The 17673-nt window shown below is 46.5% G+C and overlaps 1 protein-coding gene across 6 annotated transcripts in view; it reads left to right on the forward strand.

The window, feature by feature from the left end:
• FRMD4A (FERM domain containing 4A) overlaps positions 1-17673 on the forward strand; it is a 612063-nt gene that overhangs the window by 285675 nt on the left and 308715 nt on the right. Inside the window, exon 1 of one of the 6 annotated variants that reach the window (XM_086714888.1) lies at positions 11998-12505. The exons of 4 other annotated variants lie outside the window; for them this stretch is intronic. In XM_086714888.1, the coding sequence (XP_086571014.1) occupies positions 12413-12505 (93 nt within the window). In that variant the 5' untranslated portion in view covers positions 11998-12412. Of the gene's footprint in view, positions 1-11997; positions 12506-17673 lie in introns of those variants that run through there. One more of the 6 variants, XM_086714886.1, reaches the window with a different exon arrangement.

Below are 17673 nucleotides of genomic sequence, written 5' to 3' on the forward strand. Positions count from 1 at the left end.
CTGCCGGATCTGTCCATTTCTGACAGGACAATATTGACATGTCCAACTATACTAATAGCTTTATCTTTTTCTTCTTGCAGTTCGATCAGTTTTTGTCTCACATATTGTGACACTCTGTTATTAGGAGCATATATGTTAAGAGTTGTTATGTCTTCTTGGAGAATTGGCCCATTTATCATTGTGTAATACCCCCTTTATTCCTGATAGTTTTACTTGAAGTCTGCTGAGTCTGAAATTAATATAGCTATTCCTACTTTCTTTTGATTAGTATTAGCATAGTATACCTTTCTCCATCCCTTTGCTTTCTACCTATATGTGTCTTTGGGTTTCTTAGAGAAAACATATAGTTTGGTCCTGTGTTTTGATCCACTCTGATAATATCTGTCTTTTAAGCTGTATATTTGGACTATTGACATTTAAAGTGATCATTGATATTGTTAGATTAACATTTAACTCTGTTTGTTACTATGTTCTTATCATCAAGCTCAGAGATTCTTTCTTCATCTGTGTCCAGTATACTAGTAAACCTATCAAGTCACTCTTCTTTTCTCTCACTTTCTGATCTCTAGAATTTCTTTTGAATCCTTAGAATTCCCATCTCTCTGTTTTCATTTCCATCTGTTCTTCCATATTGCCAACTTTTTCCATTAAAGCCCTTAGGATATAAATTTTAGTTGACTTTTTTTTAGTTCCTGGTCTAATAATTCAAATTCCTGCCATATCTCACTCTGTTTTTCATGCCTGTTCAGTCTCTTCAAATTGTTTTTTTTTTTTTTTTTTTTTTTTTGCCTTTTAGTATGCCTTGTAATTTCAAGGTGGACATGATGTATTGTATGAAAGGAACTATGGGAAATAGGCCTTTAGTAATGTGGTGGTAAGGTATGGGAGGAGAGGCATTGTATAGTCCTTTGCTCGTTCTCAGTCTTTTAGTGAGCCTTTGGGACTTCACCTTCACCAGTGTTTTTCAAGTTTTTTTTCCTCCCCTAGGTGAGACAGGATAGGTGGAGGGGCTGAAGTTGGGCTTTTTCCTTCCCTCATTTGGAAGCCTAGCTCCGGCTGCAGTTGTGTATTTCCCTTCCCCAGTAGGCTCCCCAGGAAGGCTTCCCTTCCCCATTGTTTAGGCTTTCATAAAATAGTTTCTCCATGGGGCGCCTGGGTGGCGCAGTCGGTTAGGCGTCCGACTTCAGCCAGGTCACGATCTCGTGGTCCGTGAGTTCGAGCCCGACGTCAGGCTCTGGGCTGATGGCTCGGAGCCTGGAGCCTGTTTCCGATTCTGTGTCTCCCTCTCTCTCTGCCCCTCCCCCGCTCATGCTCTGTCTCTCTCTGTCCCAAAAATAAATAAACGTTGAAAAAAAAAAAATTTTCTCCTGAGGGCAAGCCTTGTTAAGAAGGACAGGATCCTCTGATGTATTTCCATTTATACATCCCTAGAGAATATTGAAAATGAGCTTTAAAGTTGCATGAGCTTGGGTCTCAGTCCCAGCTCAGCACCACTTCCTACTTGTGTGACTGTCAGCAGGCTGGCAAGCATTTAATCTTTCTGAGCTTTGATTTCCTTATCAATAAAATGTAGCTAATTCTACCCAGCTTACAGGATCCTAGTGCAGATCTCAAAGAGGTAATTTAGAGCAAGTGCCCAGGGCCATGCCTGATGCAAAGGAGGTGCTCATGGGTTAATCCGCATCTTGCCTTTGCCTTCCCCTATAAAGGCATCTGTTTCAATCCCCAAAGTGCAATAAGTCATTTTCTGTTTCTTTACTCCTATGTTCACTCTTACTACTCCCACCCAACACTCTCCCTGGGATTATCAGGGGTTTTGGTTCTGTGGAAGCACAGCATTTACTCCTGGCCTTGACTTCATCAATCTGTGGCCATTTCTCCTGACTTCTCCCAAAATGGCAAGAGGTACCCGGTCCTGAGCTCTGCAGCCAACAGGGGCGTGGAGCCCTGGGGACAGGCTTCTTCTGCTTTCCAGCAGGGTTTTCCTGGGTAGGGCCTCTGAGCAAGGTGACTCTGGGCTGCCTTTCCAGAACCACCTCCCAGGAGAGAACCAGAGAAAAGTGTCCAACATCCCATAGGGCTTGAGGACTTGTCATTCATAGGTCACTGACTCTCCTCTCAGCACTGCTAAGGAATATAGGCTTTCTCATGTGAGTCTAATTGTCTAGAAAAAATATTTGCTTCACAGTCCCATCAGCCTTAGGTTTCCTCTGTTGCTCATAGTATGCTCATCAGGATGTCATCCCACTATCTGAAGAACAGCTGTTTCCAGATTGACACTTCCTTTCCAGGATTACAAAGGGCCACTGGGGGATTTTGTGGGAATGCAAGGCTTCTGCAAGATACGATAAAAGGGCCATATCAGACCTGGTGTTTCATAATTAGTTGTCACCACTCTGGGGCTCCTGTAGCCGCTACAGTGCTGTTGGGTTCACGAGAGGAAATAACATACATGAGTGTGTACATGAGTGTATTCATGCAAATACACGCACACAATATCACAGCAAAGTGAAGAACACAGAAGGTCCAGTCAAAGTGTATGAATGCCTCTCCAGGAGAATCTCCAGAATTGGTGGCAATGCCCTTACTGACGTATTTGTCTTCCTTCCTTTCGTCCATGTGTCCTCATCTTGTTTCAAAGGATTTAAGGTTCTTTTCAAGGTGGTTTGGAGGCTTCTCATTCAGTAGCCATTTCCATAGCAGATCCATAGACCAAGAGCTCTGAAACGTACACCGAAGGAAAGGAAAACGGAGGAAATCAAGCAGGTCTCCTGAAACATTACTTGTCAGATCGAATAACCCAGTATCAAGACTCAAATCTGTCCATCCAGAAGGAGGCCAGGCGGCTCCAGCTCTCCCTTCTGCTGCCAGCGACCTGCACACACTTTCTCAAGGCCATCAGTGACCCCGTAATGCCACCCACTGCTCCCAGTCCTTATCTGTTCACAGTGCCCGGAACGTTGCTCCTCTGTTCACAGTTCAGTTCTCATTTTTATCAAAATGATACATGTGCATGGCAATGTTCATAACATTTTAAAGGTGAAGAGGGACTAGAAGGCTTATAAAGAAAAACACCAGGCTTCAGACCCTTTCTCCCCATCTCAAGGTCCTCTCCCCAGGGACATCCTTTGTAAGATGAGGCTTTAACTTACTTGAAAGCTTCCTCCACATCCCTACAAATACTTATCTCTCTCCGTCCACCTTTACCAATATATCTATACCACGGTTTAAATCAAAATTCAGTTTTATTACGATGGCCAATGTATTGTTTACACTGGAGAAATGGTGTGTATTATGATCACATCTCCTGGATTTTACAACTTTCTGTTTTTCCAGGTGGCAGTAATTGCCTTGTTTCATTGTTTGCTTGATTTTCTGTGCACCTATTAGTCATTTTTCTCTAAGATCTTTAATCTTTAAGGAGCTTTGTACCTGCTCTCAATTTGGTGCCCTCATCAGATACTCAATCCATGCGGGTTTTTTTTTTTTTTTTTTGAGACCTCCTTCCGGGGCTCCTCCATGCTCCTGCACCTCTTGGGCGAGCTCCTCTCTGAGTCCCTAGCATGACTGTGTTCTTGGGGCTCCTCTTTTCATTATTCTGAGAAACCCCTCTGTCAGCTCTCCTAGGATTCATTCTCCTTTACTTGGAATTCAAATACCAACCCCCCCCTTGCAGGCTTAACTTTCTTTTACTGGAGACTATCTTCCAGTAAACTCTTGAGAAGAGGTGTGTGAGAAGAAGGAAATTTTGTGTTCTTGAATGCCTGCCCTCACACTTAACTAATAACTTGACTAGTGGTTACTTGTCTGCAGTTGAAATCCAAAGCAACATTTCTAGGTTCGACTCCCCTCTTACGTTCCAGGTCAAAATGTTCGGGCACCAGGAGCTCTGTGTGTCCAGAACTACTCATTATCATCTCCCCAAACTGGGTCCTCCTTCTGGGTACTTGGCTAATAGGACCGTCCTTCCTCTACTCCATCATGATCGAGGATCACTGTATGCCTCCCTCTACCATTTATTTTTCCCCAGTATCTTGTATTCAGCCTCGCACTGCTGTCCTGGTTCTGGGCTCCATCCCCTCTCACTTGGACGATGGCAATAACCTTGCAACCGTTCTCTTGGCTTCTGATACACCTGGGCTCTCCATCCTACCGCTCAGCCTTTACCACTCAAGCTCAAGAAGTTCAGCTAGATGGTGTCACTTCCTTGCAAGAAGTAGCTTGTAATGACTCCTGTTGCTCACGGATAAGTTCTAAAATCTATTTTTCTATAATCTGCATGTCAGAATCCGGCTCTACTGTCATTTCTTACCGCCTTTATTCCCACATGTGATTCCACTATGTCACTTAATTTTCACACGTCTATTATCTGCATTCGTGCTATCAGGGTTTAGAATTCAAAGAGAATGGAGTACACCAAGTACAGTAACAGTGAGAGTCCCCTGTGCATCTTCGTTCACATCTTAGCACGTGTCCGTGGTAGGTATTTTGCCCATTCTGGCCTTGATCGTCTACTGTGTATCCCTTTTGCATTTTGACCTATGGGATGTTAGGAACCATCTAGGACACGCTCAAGATAAACCCTATTCTTATGATGGGAGGTTTCTCAGCACCCATCTTTAAACAGATCAAGTGCTTTCCTTCCCCACGTTGGTAAAATACAGACCAGGTGGGTTATCCCAGAGAACCATGGGCAATTGGGCACCTGCCCTTGGGAGTGACACTGTCCTGGGCACAGGACAGAAAGCAATCTGACGGCCCCAAAGCAAGCCACCGTCCTTTGCAACACCAGAGGGATTACTTAAAACAAGGTAACCATTCTCCTGTTAAAGAAAATCCTGTTAAACTTCTCCTGGAAAAAAAGGTAGCGTGGAAATTAGTAGCAGATTTAAAAGTTGATCATTTGCCACCCCATGCTTATCCAAGACACCTGAAATTTGAGAGCTGCGCCTCGTAAAAGTCAAAAGCCAACATCCATTGACTCTGTTTAGAGGTGTACTATATATATTCAGCTAATCCTGGGTCGTCAATACCATAGATAAGAACATTATTTATTTTGCCATTCTGGGTGCAATTACACAGTTTACCCTGTGCAAACGGCACTTCATAAAAATGGCAAATCAATGCTAGTTATCAAAATCCATCCACATGGATGGATAGCCCATGAAAAAGAGCTTTGCAAAACGGTCTCGCAAGCCAATCCACACAGCCAGCCCCACACGGGTCAGCTTATTACCCGATTAATCACACAGGCATCCTGGCAATCTTATCGATTCTTCAGGACCTGGACATGACATCACTTCGAATAGCACATGCAATAAGCCATTACCACCATGCAGAATAGCCATTATCCCAGGCTACAGCCATTGATTGTCTGACTTAGCCTCATGCTGGGAAGGGCAAGTGGAGCTCTGATGGGGGCAAATCATATCCAGGGCAGATATGAAGGACTTTCATGTGGAGGAATGAAATTCGTCTGCTGCTTGCAAGCTGGATCTCTGCCTGCTCCCTCCTTCTCTGGGTGAAGAGTTGAATAATCCCGCCAGCAGGCTGATGAGCTGGCATTTGGTGCCCATGAAGCAAAGGGTGCTAAGACAGAATCTAGACTAATCCTCCGCACAGGCCGTTCGTATTTTCTACTTGACATTCCCTACAGCTTGATCATTGCCATCAAGATTGAGTGAGATTCTCGGATCCCTGATTAGCACATGAGGTTTCCAAGCAGCAAATGCTGTATTTTCTCCCCTACCCTGGAAGAATGTAAGGTCTGGGTTCCTTTGTGACCGGATGTGTATTTTTGAGTTGATGGGGAATGGGGTTGGGGAGGGTCTTCTTCTGGGCAAATTAATTCTCTACTCCTAGTTACCCCGATGAAACCTACCGAACAGGGCATTCTCAAAGGTCTAAAAAGAAGCCTCTTTGCCACCCAGTATATGTGACTAAACTGTGTGACCTTTAAGGAATTCAGATGGATGAAACATGTATGTCCTAGGAGAATATGTATGAAGAGGCAGAGAGGTAGATGGTGAGATCCAGGAAGGCTGTTATGTTGAAGCAACAGGAAACAGTGTACCAAAGTGACAGTGAAAATTGTGTGTGTGTGTGTGTGTGTGTGTGTGTGTGTGTGTGTGTGTGTACCATTTCCAAAGAACTTGGACAGATTGGACAGATTGCATTTTATCCTATTGGGTAGCTCTTCAGCAAACTTCCAGGTTTCACTATGCATACGTCATCACAGGGGGGAACTAAGCATGAGGAACAAAAACAAATGCTTCCAGAAAGCAGAAGTTCCCTTGTGTCCTCCCTTCTTGGAGCAGCACCTGATCCATAGCAGGCATCTAGCAGAGTCCAGCAGTTAATGAACCCCAAAGCCTCTATCGGTGTGACCTGGGCCAGGTGACTTCATTTCTCTGGGCCTCAGTGTCTTCATCTTCATGTAGGGAAAAGGCAAAGTGCCCATTTGACAAGACGTTACGAGAATTAAAGAATTAATACATCTAAAAGCTTTTAGAATGGTGCCTGCAGCAGACTGTGCCTTGAAACAGGGTTGCCATTATTCTATTAGACCCTCAGTAAAGTAAGTGCTGAATGAATGATGCAGTGTAAGCAATAGAAGGATGTTTTAAAAATTGGTTTAGACGGGGGCAAAGCTAATATCGTACAGCTTGGCGTGGAATACAAGGAGAGCACAGACAACGTCATATCAGAAGCAATTAGTAGACTCATCCCGGCCCACCAGACCTCTACCAGCAACGGTAATTAGGAGCCAAACTGAACAATTCGGTTCAAATTCCTTTTATTTTCTTTGCCTGGCTGGTCATGGAGGCAGATTATTCAATAAAGCCCAGAATGTAGCCTAAATAGGCAAGGGAAGTTAGAGAGAGACAGAGGGGAAGGAAGGAGGGAGGGAAGGAAGGAAGGGAGGGAGGGAGGAAGGAAGGAAGGAAGGAAGGAAGGAAGGAAGGAAGGAAGGAGGAAGGAAGGAAGGAAGGAAGGAAGGAAGGAAGGAAGGAAGGAAGGAAAAAAGGAAGGAAGAGAGGGAGGGAGGAAGGAAGGAAGGGAGGAAGGAAGGGAGGTTGGAAGGAAGGAAGGAAGGAAGGAAGGAAGGAAGGAAGGAAGGAAGGAGGAAGGAAGGAAGAAGGGAGGGAAGGAGGGAAAGACAAGAAGCAAAGAAAATTTTATCTGCCCACCCCCCTGGCTACAATTGTCCCTACAGTTTCCTCCAGATGCCACACGAGGAAGAAGAGACTGTCCAAAAATGGACACTGCCAATAGTGTCCTGCATCAGGCCAAACCTGCATTAAAACCAAGAGGCCCCTCAACCATCCTCCCTGTGTGACCTGTGAATAGTCTCACCGGCCTTGGCCCTTTGAGGTCTGGTGATAACTGTGTTGCTTGATATCTTCCTCCTGCTCTTGGGGATATTAGGTTTCATATTTGGCCTAAATTCCGGCCTCTTTTCAAACAGAAAATTATGGATGTGGGTAGCACTTCTGTTCGCGTCACCTCAGCCATAGCTTACTCTAATAAGACGTGACGTGAATGACCCAGGTTGGCTGAGTCAGGAGCTAACGGGAATGGTGACAGAGCGTTGAAGAAAGACAGGGCTTCCCTCCCAAACTCCCCTCACCCCGGCTCCAGGAATGTTCCAGATTGCTGAGGAATTCTTCGTGTGTGTCTTTGGCTCAGTCTCATCCCGGTTATCCTCCCACCTGGTTTGCACGACAGCAATTAACCCCAAACTTCATTCAAAGCCAGTGTTCCCTCTCCCGGCTCAGGGCTACCGTGGGTTCCTTGTCCCTGTCCCTCCGCACGAGCCCTGCTCACCGAGCTGCCTCTACTGCATCCGTAGTCTCTCCGTGGGACTGGCCTGGCCTCTAAACCCAGCTCTTGTCCTGTGGACGGAGTCCCTGGTGGGGTCTTTGAAGACCCTGCCTCCTTCACGCTGCGTTTCCCTGGTGTAAGTGACGTGTTTCTTCCACTCAGTCGTTTAAGATCTCCTCTTTCCCTGGCCTCCCTCTTGTTCTCTGCCCCTCCCCCATGGCCGCTGGGCTGATCCTCGAGTGGCCATGGCGCCCACGCGCACACCCAGCCGGTGGAGTCTCCCCTCTTCCACGGCTGCCTCCCACTATCTCCGTGTTGTCGAATGCTTTCTCTCCGACAGGCCGTTATCCCCAAGCCCCCCGCCCCCCACTCACCCCCCTGCTATCGGTGACCAAGAACACCCATTTGATCTGACACATCTTACGTCGGCGCGTCAAGACCATTGATTTTCCAGAAATATGGTTCAATCGATCCCCATGCATTTTCATTCCAGAGTTTGAATGTAAACAATTCTCACTGAGATGAGGAGGAAGTGTTCAAAACAAACAAAACCCCACTCCACCCGCCTTCAGTGCTCTGCTCCAAGAGGCATCCAAAGCAGGGGCTTCAGAGGCTCTAGAACAGAAGTGTGTCTTCCCCACCCCATGTCCCCGGGTGCACTGACACCGCACCCCCATGGCATCCTCCCCATCCGTCCCATGGGCCATCACCCTGAGCCCCGGATGTGCGGGGAACCTCCGTGCCCGCCATCCTGGCAAAAACGTGCTTTCTCCAAGTCGTGTGCTATTTCAAACGTTCTCCCCTTGCTTTTCTGTTTTCTTTTAGTTACTCCTTATTCACCACGTCCCGTCCTTTGGTCCCCCGTCTCTGGTCTCAGTGCCGATCCTGGTTTACCCTCGGATCTCTTCCTTCTCTTTCCGTCCCCCACCCCTATGGCTGTTTCCAAGGCTCCCTGTCAACTGTCATCAGCGCATGGAGGCTGGGGAGGGTAGGCTGGAACGGAGGAGGGGAGGACCAGGGCCTTCCCTACTCCACCTTGGCCCGTGGCTCCAGCAGTGATCAGGTCTCACCCAGTGGGTCCACAGGGTTCCAGCCTCTGCAAGGTGACCCTGGCCCTGGGTGCTGGTAATCTGGCTCGTCCCTTTGCCCCCGGGAGGGGGACTGCGTTGGCTCCCACTGGGCCACCTGCACAGCCCGTGTGAGCTTCTGTGCTGCTCCTTGCTGCTCACCAAAGGACCAGAGACTCGAGAACCGCTCCTTCGAATGCGATTTTCTGTACTTAAATTCTCTCTCTTTCTTTTTTTAATGTTTATTTACTTTTGAGGGAGAGAGAGAGAGAGAGAGAGAGAGAGAGTGCATGGGAGGGGCAGAGAGTGCGTGCATGGGAGGGGCAGAGAGTGCGTGCATGGGAGGGGCAGAGAGGGGGACAGAGGATCTGAAGCAGGCTCTGCTCTAACTACAGCGAGCCCAATGCGGGGCTCGAACCCACGAACCGCGAGACCATGACCTGAGCCGAAGTCAGAGGCTTCACCAACTGAGCCACCCAGGTGCCCCTAAATTCTCTCTTTTTCAAAGACAGGGAATTTTCCCTTACCTCTCTTGGGTCCCATGGATATATCTCCTTTTTGAATTTCTAACCTGCTGTAACCTACTAGAGTCCTCACGTTGTGTGAGAGTGTAATGGATCAAGTCAGGCCCTGATACGAAACAGCTTGACTCTGGTTTCATCTTCTATCTGACAGTTCTGGCTGTGTTACGTTGGTTAAGTTATCAAACCTCTCTGAGCCCCAGTTTCATCACCTGTGAAATATGGACCGTGAAACTCATTTCCGCCATCGAGATAGCCTTGGGTACCCTAGGCTAGGCACTCAGTAAATGTGAGTTCCCCTCACCCCTCCTAAAGTGGTCCTATCTGCAAAGGTATGAGTGCACGTCCCTTCCTGGGAAACGTATTTGTGTTTTAACAATGGCTTTCTGAAATTAAATGCTTTCTCTCAGCGGTTAGTTCTAAATGTATAAATCTTAACTCCCCACAGCAAAACTATCAGCTTGAATTTTTGGACAAGCTGACCTTTGAGAGCCTTCAGATCTGTCTGTGAAGGTGGCTAGTTACTCTGTGGGGGCTGGGGAAAGCTCCGGAGACACCTCCTCGTCCCCATTAGCTGGGAGAAGGCCCTGGGGCTGATATGGGAAAGGATCCTGCACCTCGCCCCCCTGGGGGGGTAGAGCGTATGGGGCTCAAATGTGTGGGAGTCTGGCTCAGGGTTATTTTTGTTTCCATTAACATTCTCTTCTATATGTATTTTAACCTTAATCAAATGCATATGTTTTTGTTTTATTTGCACTTAGCTCATCAAAGTGTCCTTTATGATCTGAACTATGCCATGAGGCCTTAACTCGTCAGCGAAACACTCATTAATACCCCTGGGAAACAGGAAGTTGCATTTAGTCAAATATAAATAAATTCAGCTCCCAGGGGCTTCACCCCGGCCTGGGTCAGGAGAGAGACAGTGACTCCTCTCTCAGCTGTTCTGATCCAGCGCCACCCCCCGCCCCCCCCTTCCCTGGCCCCCCACTCAAACTGCGCTGGAAGGAAGACATCCCGGGACTCTGGACAGATAAGTGTTTTTGAAAATGTGCCTGTCTTTCATTCAAAACCCTTACGTCGTCCAGTGTGGTTTTATCAAGGAGACCGGATGCCTTTGGCCAAATGATTGGATACTATTCCGGATTTATTTCCATCCCCAGATAGTTTGAAGCCAGGTTTGAAACCAGGCAGTGCAGGAAGGAGGTGAGAAAGAGGGAAAAAGGTAAATCTAAACCACCTCCTTGCAGAGGCCGCTTCACAAGCCGGGCTGAGTAACTTCCTTCCCGTCTCTCCTCCTCGCTCGCCTTCTCTCTCACCCTTTCCCTGGCTCTCCGATGCACATATGGAACCCATTACGAACAAAGCCCGATTGTTGTATATTTGGAATTTCCCACATCAACTTGATGCTTTCTTTAACTGCCTCTTAATGCGTGTCTGCACTGGGTGACCAGGCCCTGCTTCCATCGGTCCCACCCCGCCCCCACCGGCACCCACCTCGGAGAGGCTTTCCTGGTTCATTTTCCAGCAGTGTAAACCTTTGGTTCTTCGCCTTGCACCCCACCCCACTTCCTATTAGAGTCTTTGAATAAACAGAACTTTCTTTTCCATGGTTTGCAATAAACTGGCCTGCAGAGAATAAATAAAAGCCAGATCCCAAAGCACGTAAGTGATATCAGGCTAACACCAAAAAGCATGGATTACTACAAAGGAAATGGCATCCCTTTCTGAAAACCCAGCGCAGAGAGGACCAGTGGATGTAGAAATACATTAACAGCAAGAAAACAAAAATACCTCCAATTCAGGAAGCCCCTGACTTGTTTTTATTTATCGTTAATTTTCTCTGCTGGAGAAATAAGCAGATTTGGGGGGGGGGCAGGGAGCAGAGAGAGGTAGCCATAGATGAAAAATATATCAATTACAAAATATTACAGAAAAGTTAACATTTTAGATCACGTGTACCGTCCTTCATAGGGCTGTCTGATCTGGAATCATCCACTGTTACCAGAAAAGAATAGGAAATATGAGGGATGAATCTGAATCTAGTCCTTTTCAGAGCCTTGTAAAATCAAACCTAACTGCTTCATGTTAACTGGTATGCGTAAAAATAAATGTCCTCTGACACAAACATTTAAACGAAGACGTGCCAAATGCGAGTCTGTCTGGTGTATTTGATTTGATTCATCGGAACCATATGATACCAACATTTTTTCCTTCGCTCACACTCTATCTTTGCGGACTACATCCACATATATAATTAATTGCACTCCCACGTTTATTTTCTATGCATTGGAAAGCGAGAGAGAAAAACCAGATATGCACATCTGATGCTCAGGGTCATATGTGTAATTTACGACTGTGAAGAGGGATTCCCCAAGTCCCCAGTGCGTTATGTCACTGGTCTGCAAACATTTTTCCTGTGCTCGGAAAAGAGTGAAATCAGAATGCAGAATTTCACATTAATCTCCGCACCAGATGGTGATATTCCAAATAGTCTTTTTAAGGGGACCATGTGACCTACTGTACGGCCGAGGGGCTTTGGAGTCACGTGATAGAATGAATACTACGTCTGATGGAGCTTTGATTAGACCACTGACCTGGTTACCGTCCGTCGCCGCGAGAAGCAAAGTTGACATTTCTGGATCACTCTCCCCAGAGGCGTCGCTTGCCAACTTCTGGGACATTCAGTCTCACCGAAGGGACTGACAGGCAGGGACAGACAAGAGGCAGCTAAATCCGCGCTGCTGAAGGCAGGCTGAAGTTACAGAACTTGGGCTATTTTTCTGCTCCCCCATCCCCCCGCCTCCCTAGGAACCACATCTTGACTCATACAGTCGAAAGAAAAAACTCTTTTGGTTATTTGATATTTGGGAAACCTCCAGGAGACCATAACTTAGTTTTGAGGAAGCCTTGTCTCTCACTTTGCTGGGAGCACACACACTCACACACACACACACACACACACACACACACACACACACTTGCTCACAGGGCTCCAACACCATGGTGGTTCAGGCTGCAGTGGCTCCGAATAGATCTCAAAGACTTTTACTGAAAATTCCGTATGGATCTCTGAGAAGACGCAGCGTGGAGAGGGTAAGCAACGTGGCGGGCGGCTTGTTTTGCATCGAGCAATTGCTCCAAAGAAAGGGAGATGTTTGTTTGCATTGTACACAACATCCCTTCTGGTAGCCCTGTTTTCCTGAGAATTCTGAATTCCTGGGAAGGTAGAACACTATGATGTGTAAATTTTTTTCTTAACAGATAACTGATGAGAAATTTGCAGTAAATCTGTGCTGTGCATGGGTGGGGGGGAGGTGCTGTCAGAGATGAGATAGGAGGGAAAGAGATGGGGTGGGGACTGACTGCCCTTTGGGATGGGGAGAGAAGAAGTGAGCTCCTGGGGAGAAGAGCAGAAGCTACAAACAGATCCATTAGTCGCACAGCTGCAAATTTCCTCTGTGGGGTGACGGAGTCTTCAAAGGAGGCGCTGATGATGTTAAGGAGCTTTGATGCCTGGAGGGTTTGAATTATGCCCCCCACCCCCGTTGATGCAAACCGTCCTCTGTCGTGTTGTTGTTGTTGTTTCAAATACCTTGCCATCATTTTGGATTTTTTTTTTAATACTACGGGTTTCGGCTCAAAACTACTCTGTTAATTTTCTGAAACATGCTTACTTTATGGTAGCCCCTGGCAGAGATGATCCTGTAAAATAATAAGGATCTGTCCTTCTTTGGAGTGACTAATGCAGTGTGGGGGATGACTAAGGTTAACGCAAAGCTAGCGGTCCTCGGGATGTTGGGCTCGGTGCAGGGACAAAATGCCTACATCCCCGCAGGGGGTGGAATGCTTTGTGGGTTTTGGAAACCCAGAAGCTCCTGTTGGAATCATGGCATTCCTCTCCATGAGCTGAGGAGTCTACTTAGATGTCCTAGACTAAAGTGCAGTGGAAAAGCCATAAGGCAAATAGCATCACAAAAGCTCTCTTGAGAGATAAGCAACCTGCTGTATCTTACGAAGGGGAACAGGGTTGAATTCGAGGAACTTGTTCTGGCTGGAATGCTTACAACTCAGTGATTTTCTTTTTTCATTTAAGGGAAACGCAGTTGAAGTGTTAAAAAAATATATGAGGGTCTATCTAGACTTTCAGGTGGACTTGATTTCCTGACTCGTGATGAGTTGCATTCTTTCTGCCATTTGAGTACTGATGGAAAAAACCCTTCACTTCCTATTCTGGTTGTGTGTAGGTCTTTATTTTGAGACAGATCTCTTGTGCTCAATAACAGAGTCACCAGCTAATATACAGTCAGTGCCTCCTGTATGCCCCCTTCTATCCCAATAGCTCGAGAACCTAAAACTAATAGCTACGGCTTATACTGAATATGATTTTAGGTTCTGTGGAAAATATTTTGACTTTTACGACAAGTTGATGTAAGATGTTCTGTTCACAACTAATCATTTAGAAATGCGAATTGTACACGCTGGAGTTGTAGAACCTGGTCACAGTAAGGAGAGAGTTATCTGGGCATGGGCACAAAAAAAAATCCATAGTAACCTGGTAACTTCTATTTAACCATTAGAATCTCCAGACGGATGCTTGATAGATCATGGGTGGTTAATAAATCCGCACGTATGTAGTTACCACTTCTGTTATTCACTGTTTACCAATTTAAGAAAGACCGACAGACTATGAACATAGCATCATACATAAAACATGGTCATGTGTGTTGGTACATACTTACATTCAAAACACACAGGCCTATTTTCCACTTGTGGGCCCATACCAGTGACGCGATCTTAGATCTGCAAGCTGCTGGGCCCGTAGGAGAAGCAGACACCTCACCGGACCATCAGGTAGCCTATTCGTCTTGGTTGCTAGATGTGAAGAAACGGGGCCGGGACACCATGGCTCACAGGAAGACAGCCCTTGCACTCCTTATGAGCCCCCCCGTGTCACCCTCCCCCGTAAGCGAGAATGACACTGATTGCAATGTACGGTGAATGTGTGAATTCCAACTGGACGTTTTACCCTGTTGTCGGCTTTATGATCATTTTCAGAATCGGAGTCAAACATTTATGTAAAAGGAGGGCAGGAAAAGTGAGAAATGGCATCTGCTGTTAAGGGCAGACACTGGGGACCAGCACTCTTTTCAGGGGACGCCTTGACTTAAAAGCAACAGCACCTTTCCCAGGTCTACCAGCAGCCTAGAGGGTGACAGGCATTCAGGTGGGTTTCCATTGTCTTGTGATGCGTAATGATCTTAAGGCCTCGCAAGTCTGTACCGTCTTTACTCCAGTGCATTTTTATATTCGTTACTTCGTAGTGTGATCCTGAGTTGCTGGGGAGACACAGAGAATGGGGGTCATTGCCCTTGTCCTGTAGGAGCAGGGAAGCCATGACGTAGAGAGGTTTAATCTTCTGCCCAGGAACATACAGTCAACCAACCACAGAGTAGGTCCCATGTCTAGGGACGCAGTATCTTCTGACCCTGCCATTGGGTTCTCGTCCCTTTACCTTTGCTCTCTGGGGGAGCCTCAACATTGCAGCCTGGCCCTGAGCAAAGGGTGATCACCAACCTGTCACCAGTACTTTGCATGAAAGGGAATATAGAAGACTTCAGGCAGGGAGAATAGTTTGTGATCCCCGGGGCCGGCTGTACGCACAAATACACAGTTGCTCCTGTTTTCCAACAGGAAACATTTTTTTGGAAAACAAAATGCACCTTTGAACTGTGCTATCTAGACATTCATCAAATCCTGATTTCCAAAGCACTCACTCGGGCCAGGAGCCCATCACCGTGCTAGGCAGGGCAGGAAAAACATCAGAAATACAAGATGCTTTGCTTGGTAAGACAGGGGAGATTTGGGATCCGGGTTTATATAAACAAAATAGTTACAAGCTTTGACGTCACAGGGCACTAATTTAGCTACAAAACAAGAAATGAAGACAAATTAGGTGCTACTGGAAGCAGCCAGGTGGGGTGAAAGGGCAGGGCTGGCAGTCACACGGTCCCTAAAACTGAGAGCCTCATCTGTTGCTAATTGTGTGACCTTGGCCATGTGACCAGGCTTTCTCCACATTCTTAGTTTCTACATCCGCAGTATCCACCCTTGAGGGCAGTTATTAAGGATTACAGATAATTTCCTTATGTAAGGACCTAACACAATAACCTCACATATAGAAAGCCATCATTAATAATAGGGTATTTTTTTTAAGTTTATTTATTTTGAGAGCGAGAGAACCAGAGGGAGAGGGGCAGAGAGAGAGGGAGACAGAGGATCCCAAGCAGGCTCTAAGCTGACAGCAGATGGGGCGCCTGGGTGGCTCAGTCGGTGAAGCGTCCGACTTCGGCTCAGGTCACGATCTCACGGTCCGTGAGTTTGAGCCCCGCGTCGGGCTCTGTGCTGACAGCTCAGAGCCTGGAGCCTGCTTCAGATTCTGTGTCTCCCCCTCTCTCTGAACCTCCCCCGTTCATGCTCTGTCTCTCTCTGTCTCAAAAATAAATAAACATTAAAAAAAAAAAATTTTTAAGCTGACAGCAGAGAGCCCAATGTGGGGCTCCAACTCACGAACCATGAAATCATACCCCAATGATAGGGTATTTTTAAAGTTTGCTTATCTTTGAGTGGAGGAACAGTGGCTTGTATTTTTAATAACTGGTGGCCTTTACACACATACACAGTCTTGGGCACACCTCGCTATTATCTGGAGAAGTCCTTTAAGGATAGTCACTCAATAAAGCCAAGACAGACAGTATTTCCTGGTGATGACTTGCCCTGGACTCCCAATTTTATGAAAGACACATAGAAAACAGAATGTTTCCAATTCCCTGCATGCAAACACCAAGTACCTAAACTTGTACAAGCCTGTATCCCTCTATAGGGTCTCTTCCTTCCAGAGCCGGATGTTGTGACTCCAGAGGTAAAAATGAACTTCATGGAAAATTCTAATGAGTGTTAAGAGTGTCGCATGTAAATGAGTGAAGGGAACAGCAGATGTGGACCTTTCTCCTGGGAGTTTGCCTTGGAGAGGGGACAATGTTTTTATGAACCTACTATGGCCCTACACTATGAGAAAATGGTTTCATGTCAGATATTACCTTTCCTTCTAGTTCCACACCCCAAGAATAAGTCGGCTGAAGCTTTCTGTGGCCGGGCTCGAGCTGTCTCAGGGTGTGCATTTATTACGGATGCTCACCTTCCCATTGATTTATCTTCTCTACCGCTCAGCCCCACATATCCTGAGAAGGAGTGGACATCTCTGTTCTCCTGGATGTCTCAACACCTCAAATTCGACATGTCCAAAATGGAATTGGTCATCTTACAATGACCCCTCCAGTCCACCGGCTACCAGGACACTGGGAGCAGAATCCAGGCACCCTCCCTGCCGCTTCCCTTCCCTGGGCTCAGGCCACTGTCATCTTTCACTTTCAAACAGTTGCCATTCCTATGCCCCCGAAGTCCAAGTCCGTGTTCTGTGTTGCAGCAGTGTGATCTTTCTAAAACATAGGCTTGGTCAAGTCACTGGTTTACTTAAAACCCTTAAGTGGTTCCCTACTTCAAGATGAGTACTTAGATAAATGCCTCAATGTAATGACAAGGCCTTCATGGTTAGGACCCCACCGCCCTCCCCAGCCTCAGCTCTTCCCCGAATTTACCCTGAGCATGTTAGACTCCAACCACACTGAACATATCTGTGGTTCCCCCAACTACCATGAGCTCCCTTGCCTCAGGGCCTTTGCACATGCTTTGGTCTGCCTGACACACACTGCCTCCTCCCTCTACCTCCTTAACTTCCAAGTCATATCCTTCGGTCTAAAAGTAACACCTAAAAGAAACCCTGCCCCTTCCCCAAGTCTGAATAAGTACTCTTGGCTTTGGGCTCCCCCAGCCCTCTGCATTTTCCTCATAGCACCCCAGATCACACTGCATTGGATGCCCCTGTTTCCATCTTATTTCCATGATGTCAAATCTCCACATGATGATGAGCTCCCTGATGCAGGGAGCACATCTTGGCCTCTGGTTCACAAAACAAGTGTGATATTCACTAGATGAGCAAATAAATGAAATCTGAAAGCTCTTATAAACTTCCCTCAGTGAGAAAATTTGGGAGGAAGAGAAGAATTAAGATATAAACAGAAACAGCCTCCTTTTACACATGAAGTTACCCCAAGCCCAATTATTGCTGATGGGAAGTGTGTTCACTCTTACATGTTGACACAAACGAAGGAGACAAATGCTCTAAACTCTAAGAGTAGAACAAA

This window comes from Puma concolor, chromosome B4 (assembly GCF_028749965.1).
Source record: "Puma concolor isolate L17-30 chromosome B4, mPumCon1.1.hap2, whole genome shotgun sequence".
NCBI classification, from domain to species: Eukaryota; Metazoa; Chordata; class Mammalia; order Carnivora; family Felidae; genus Puma; species Puma concolor.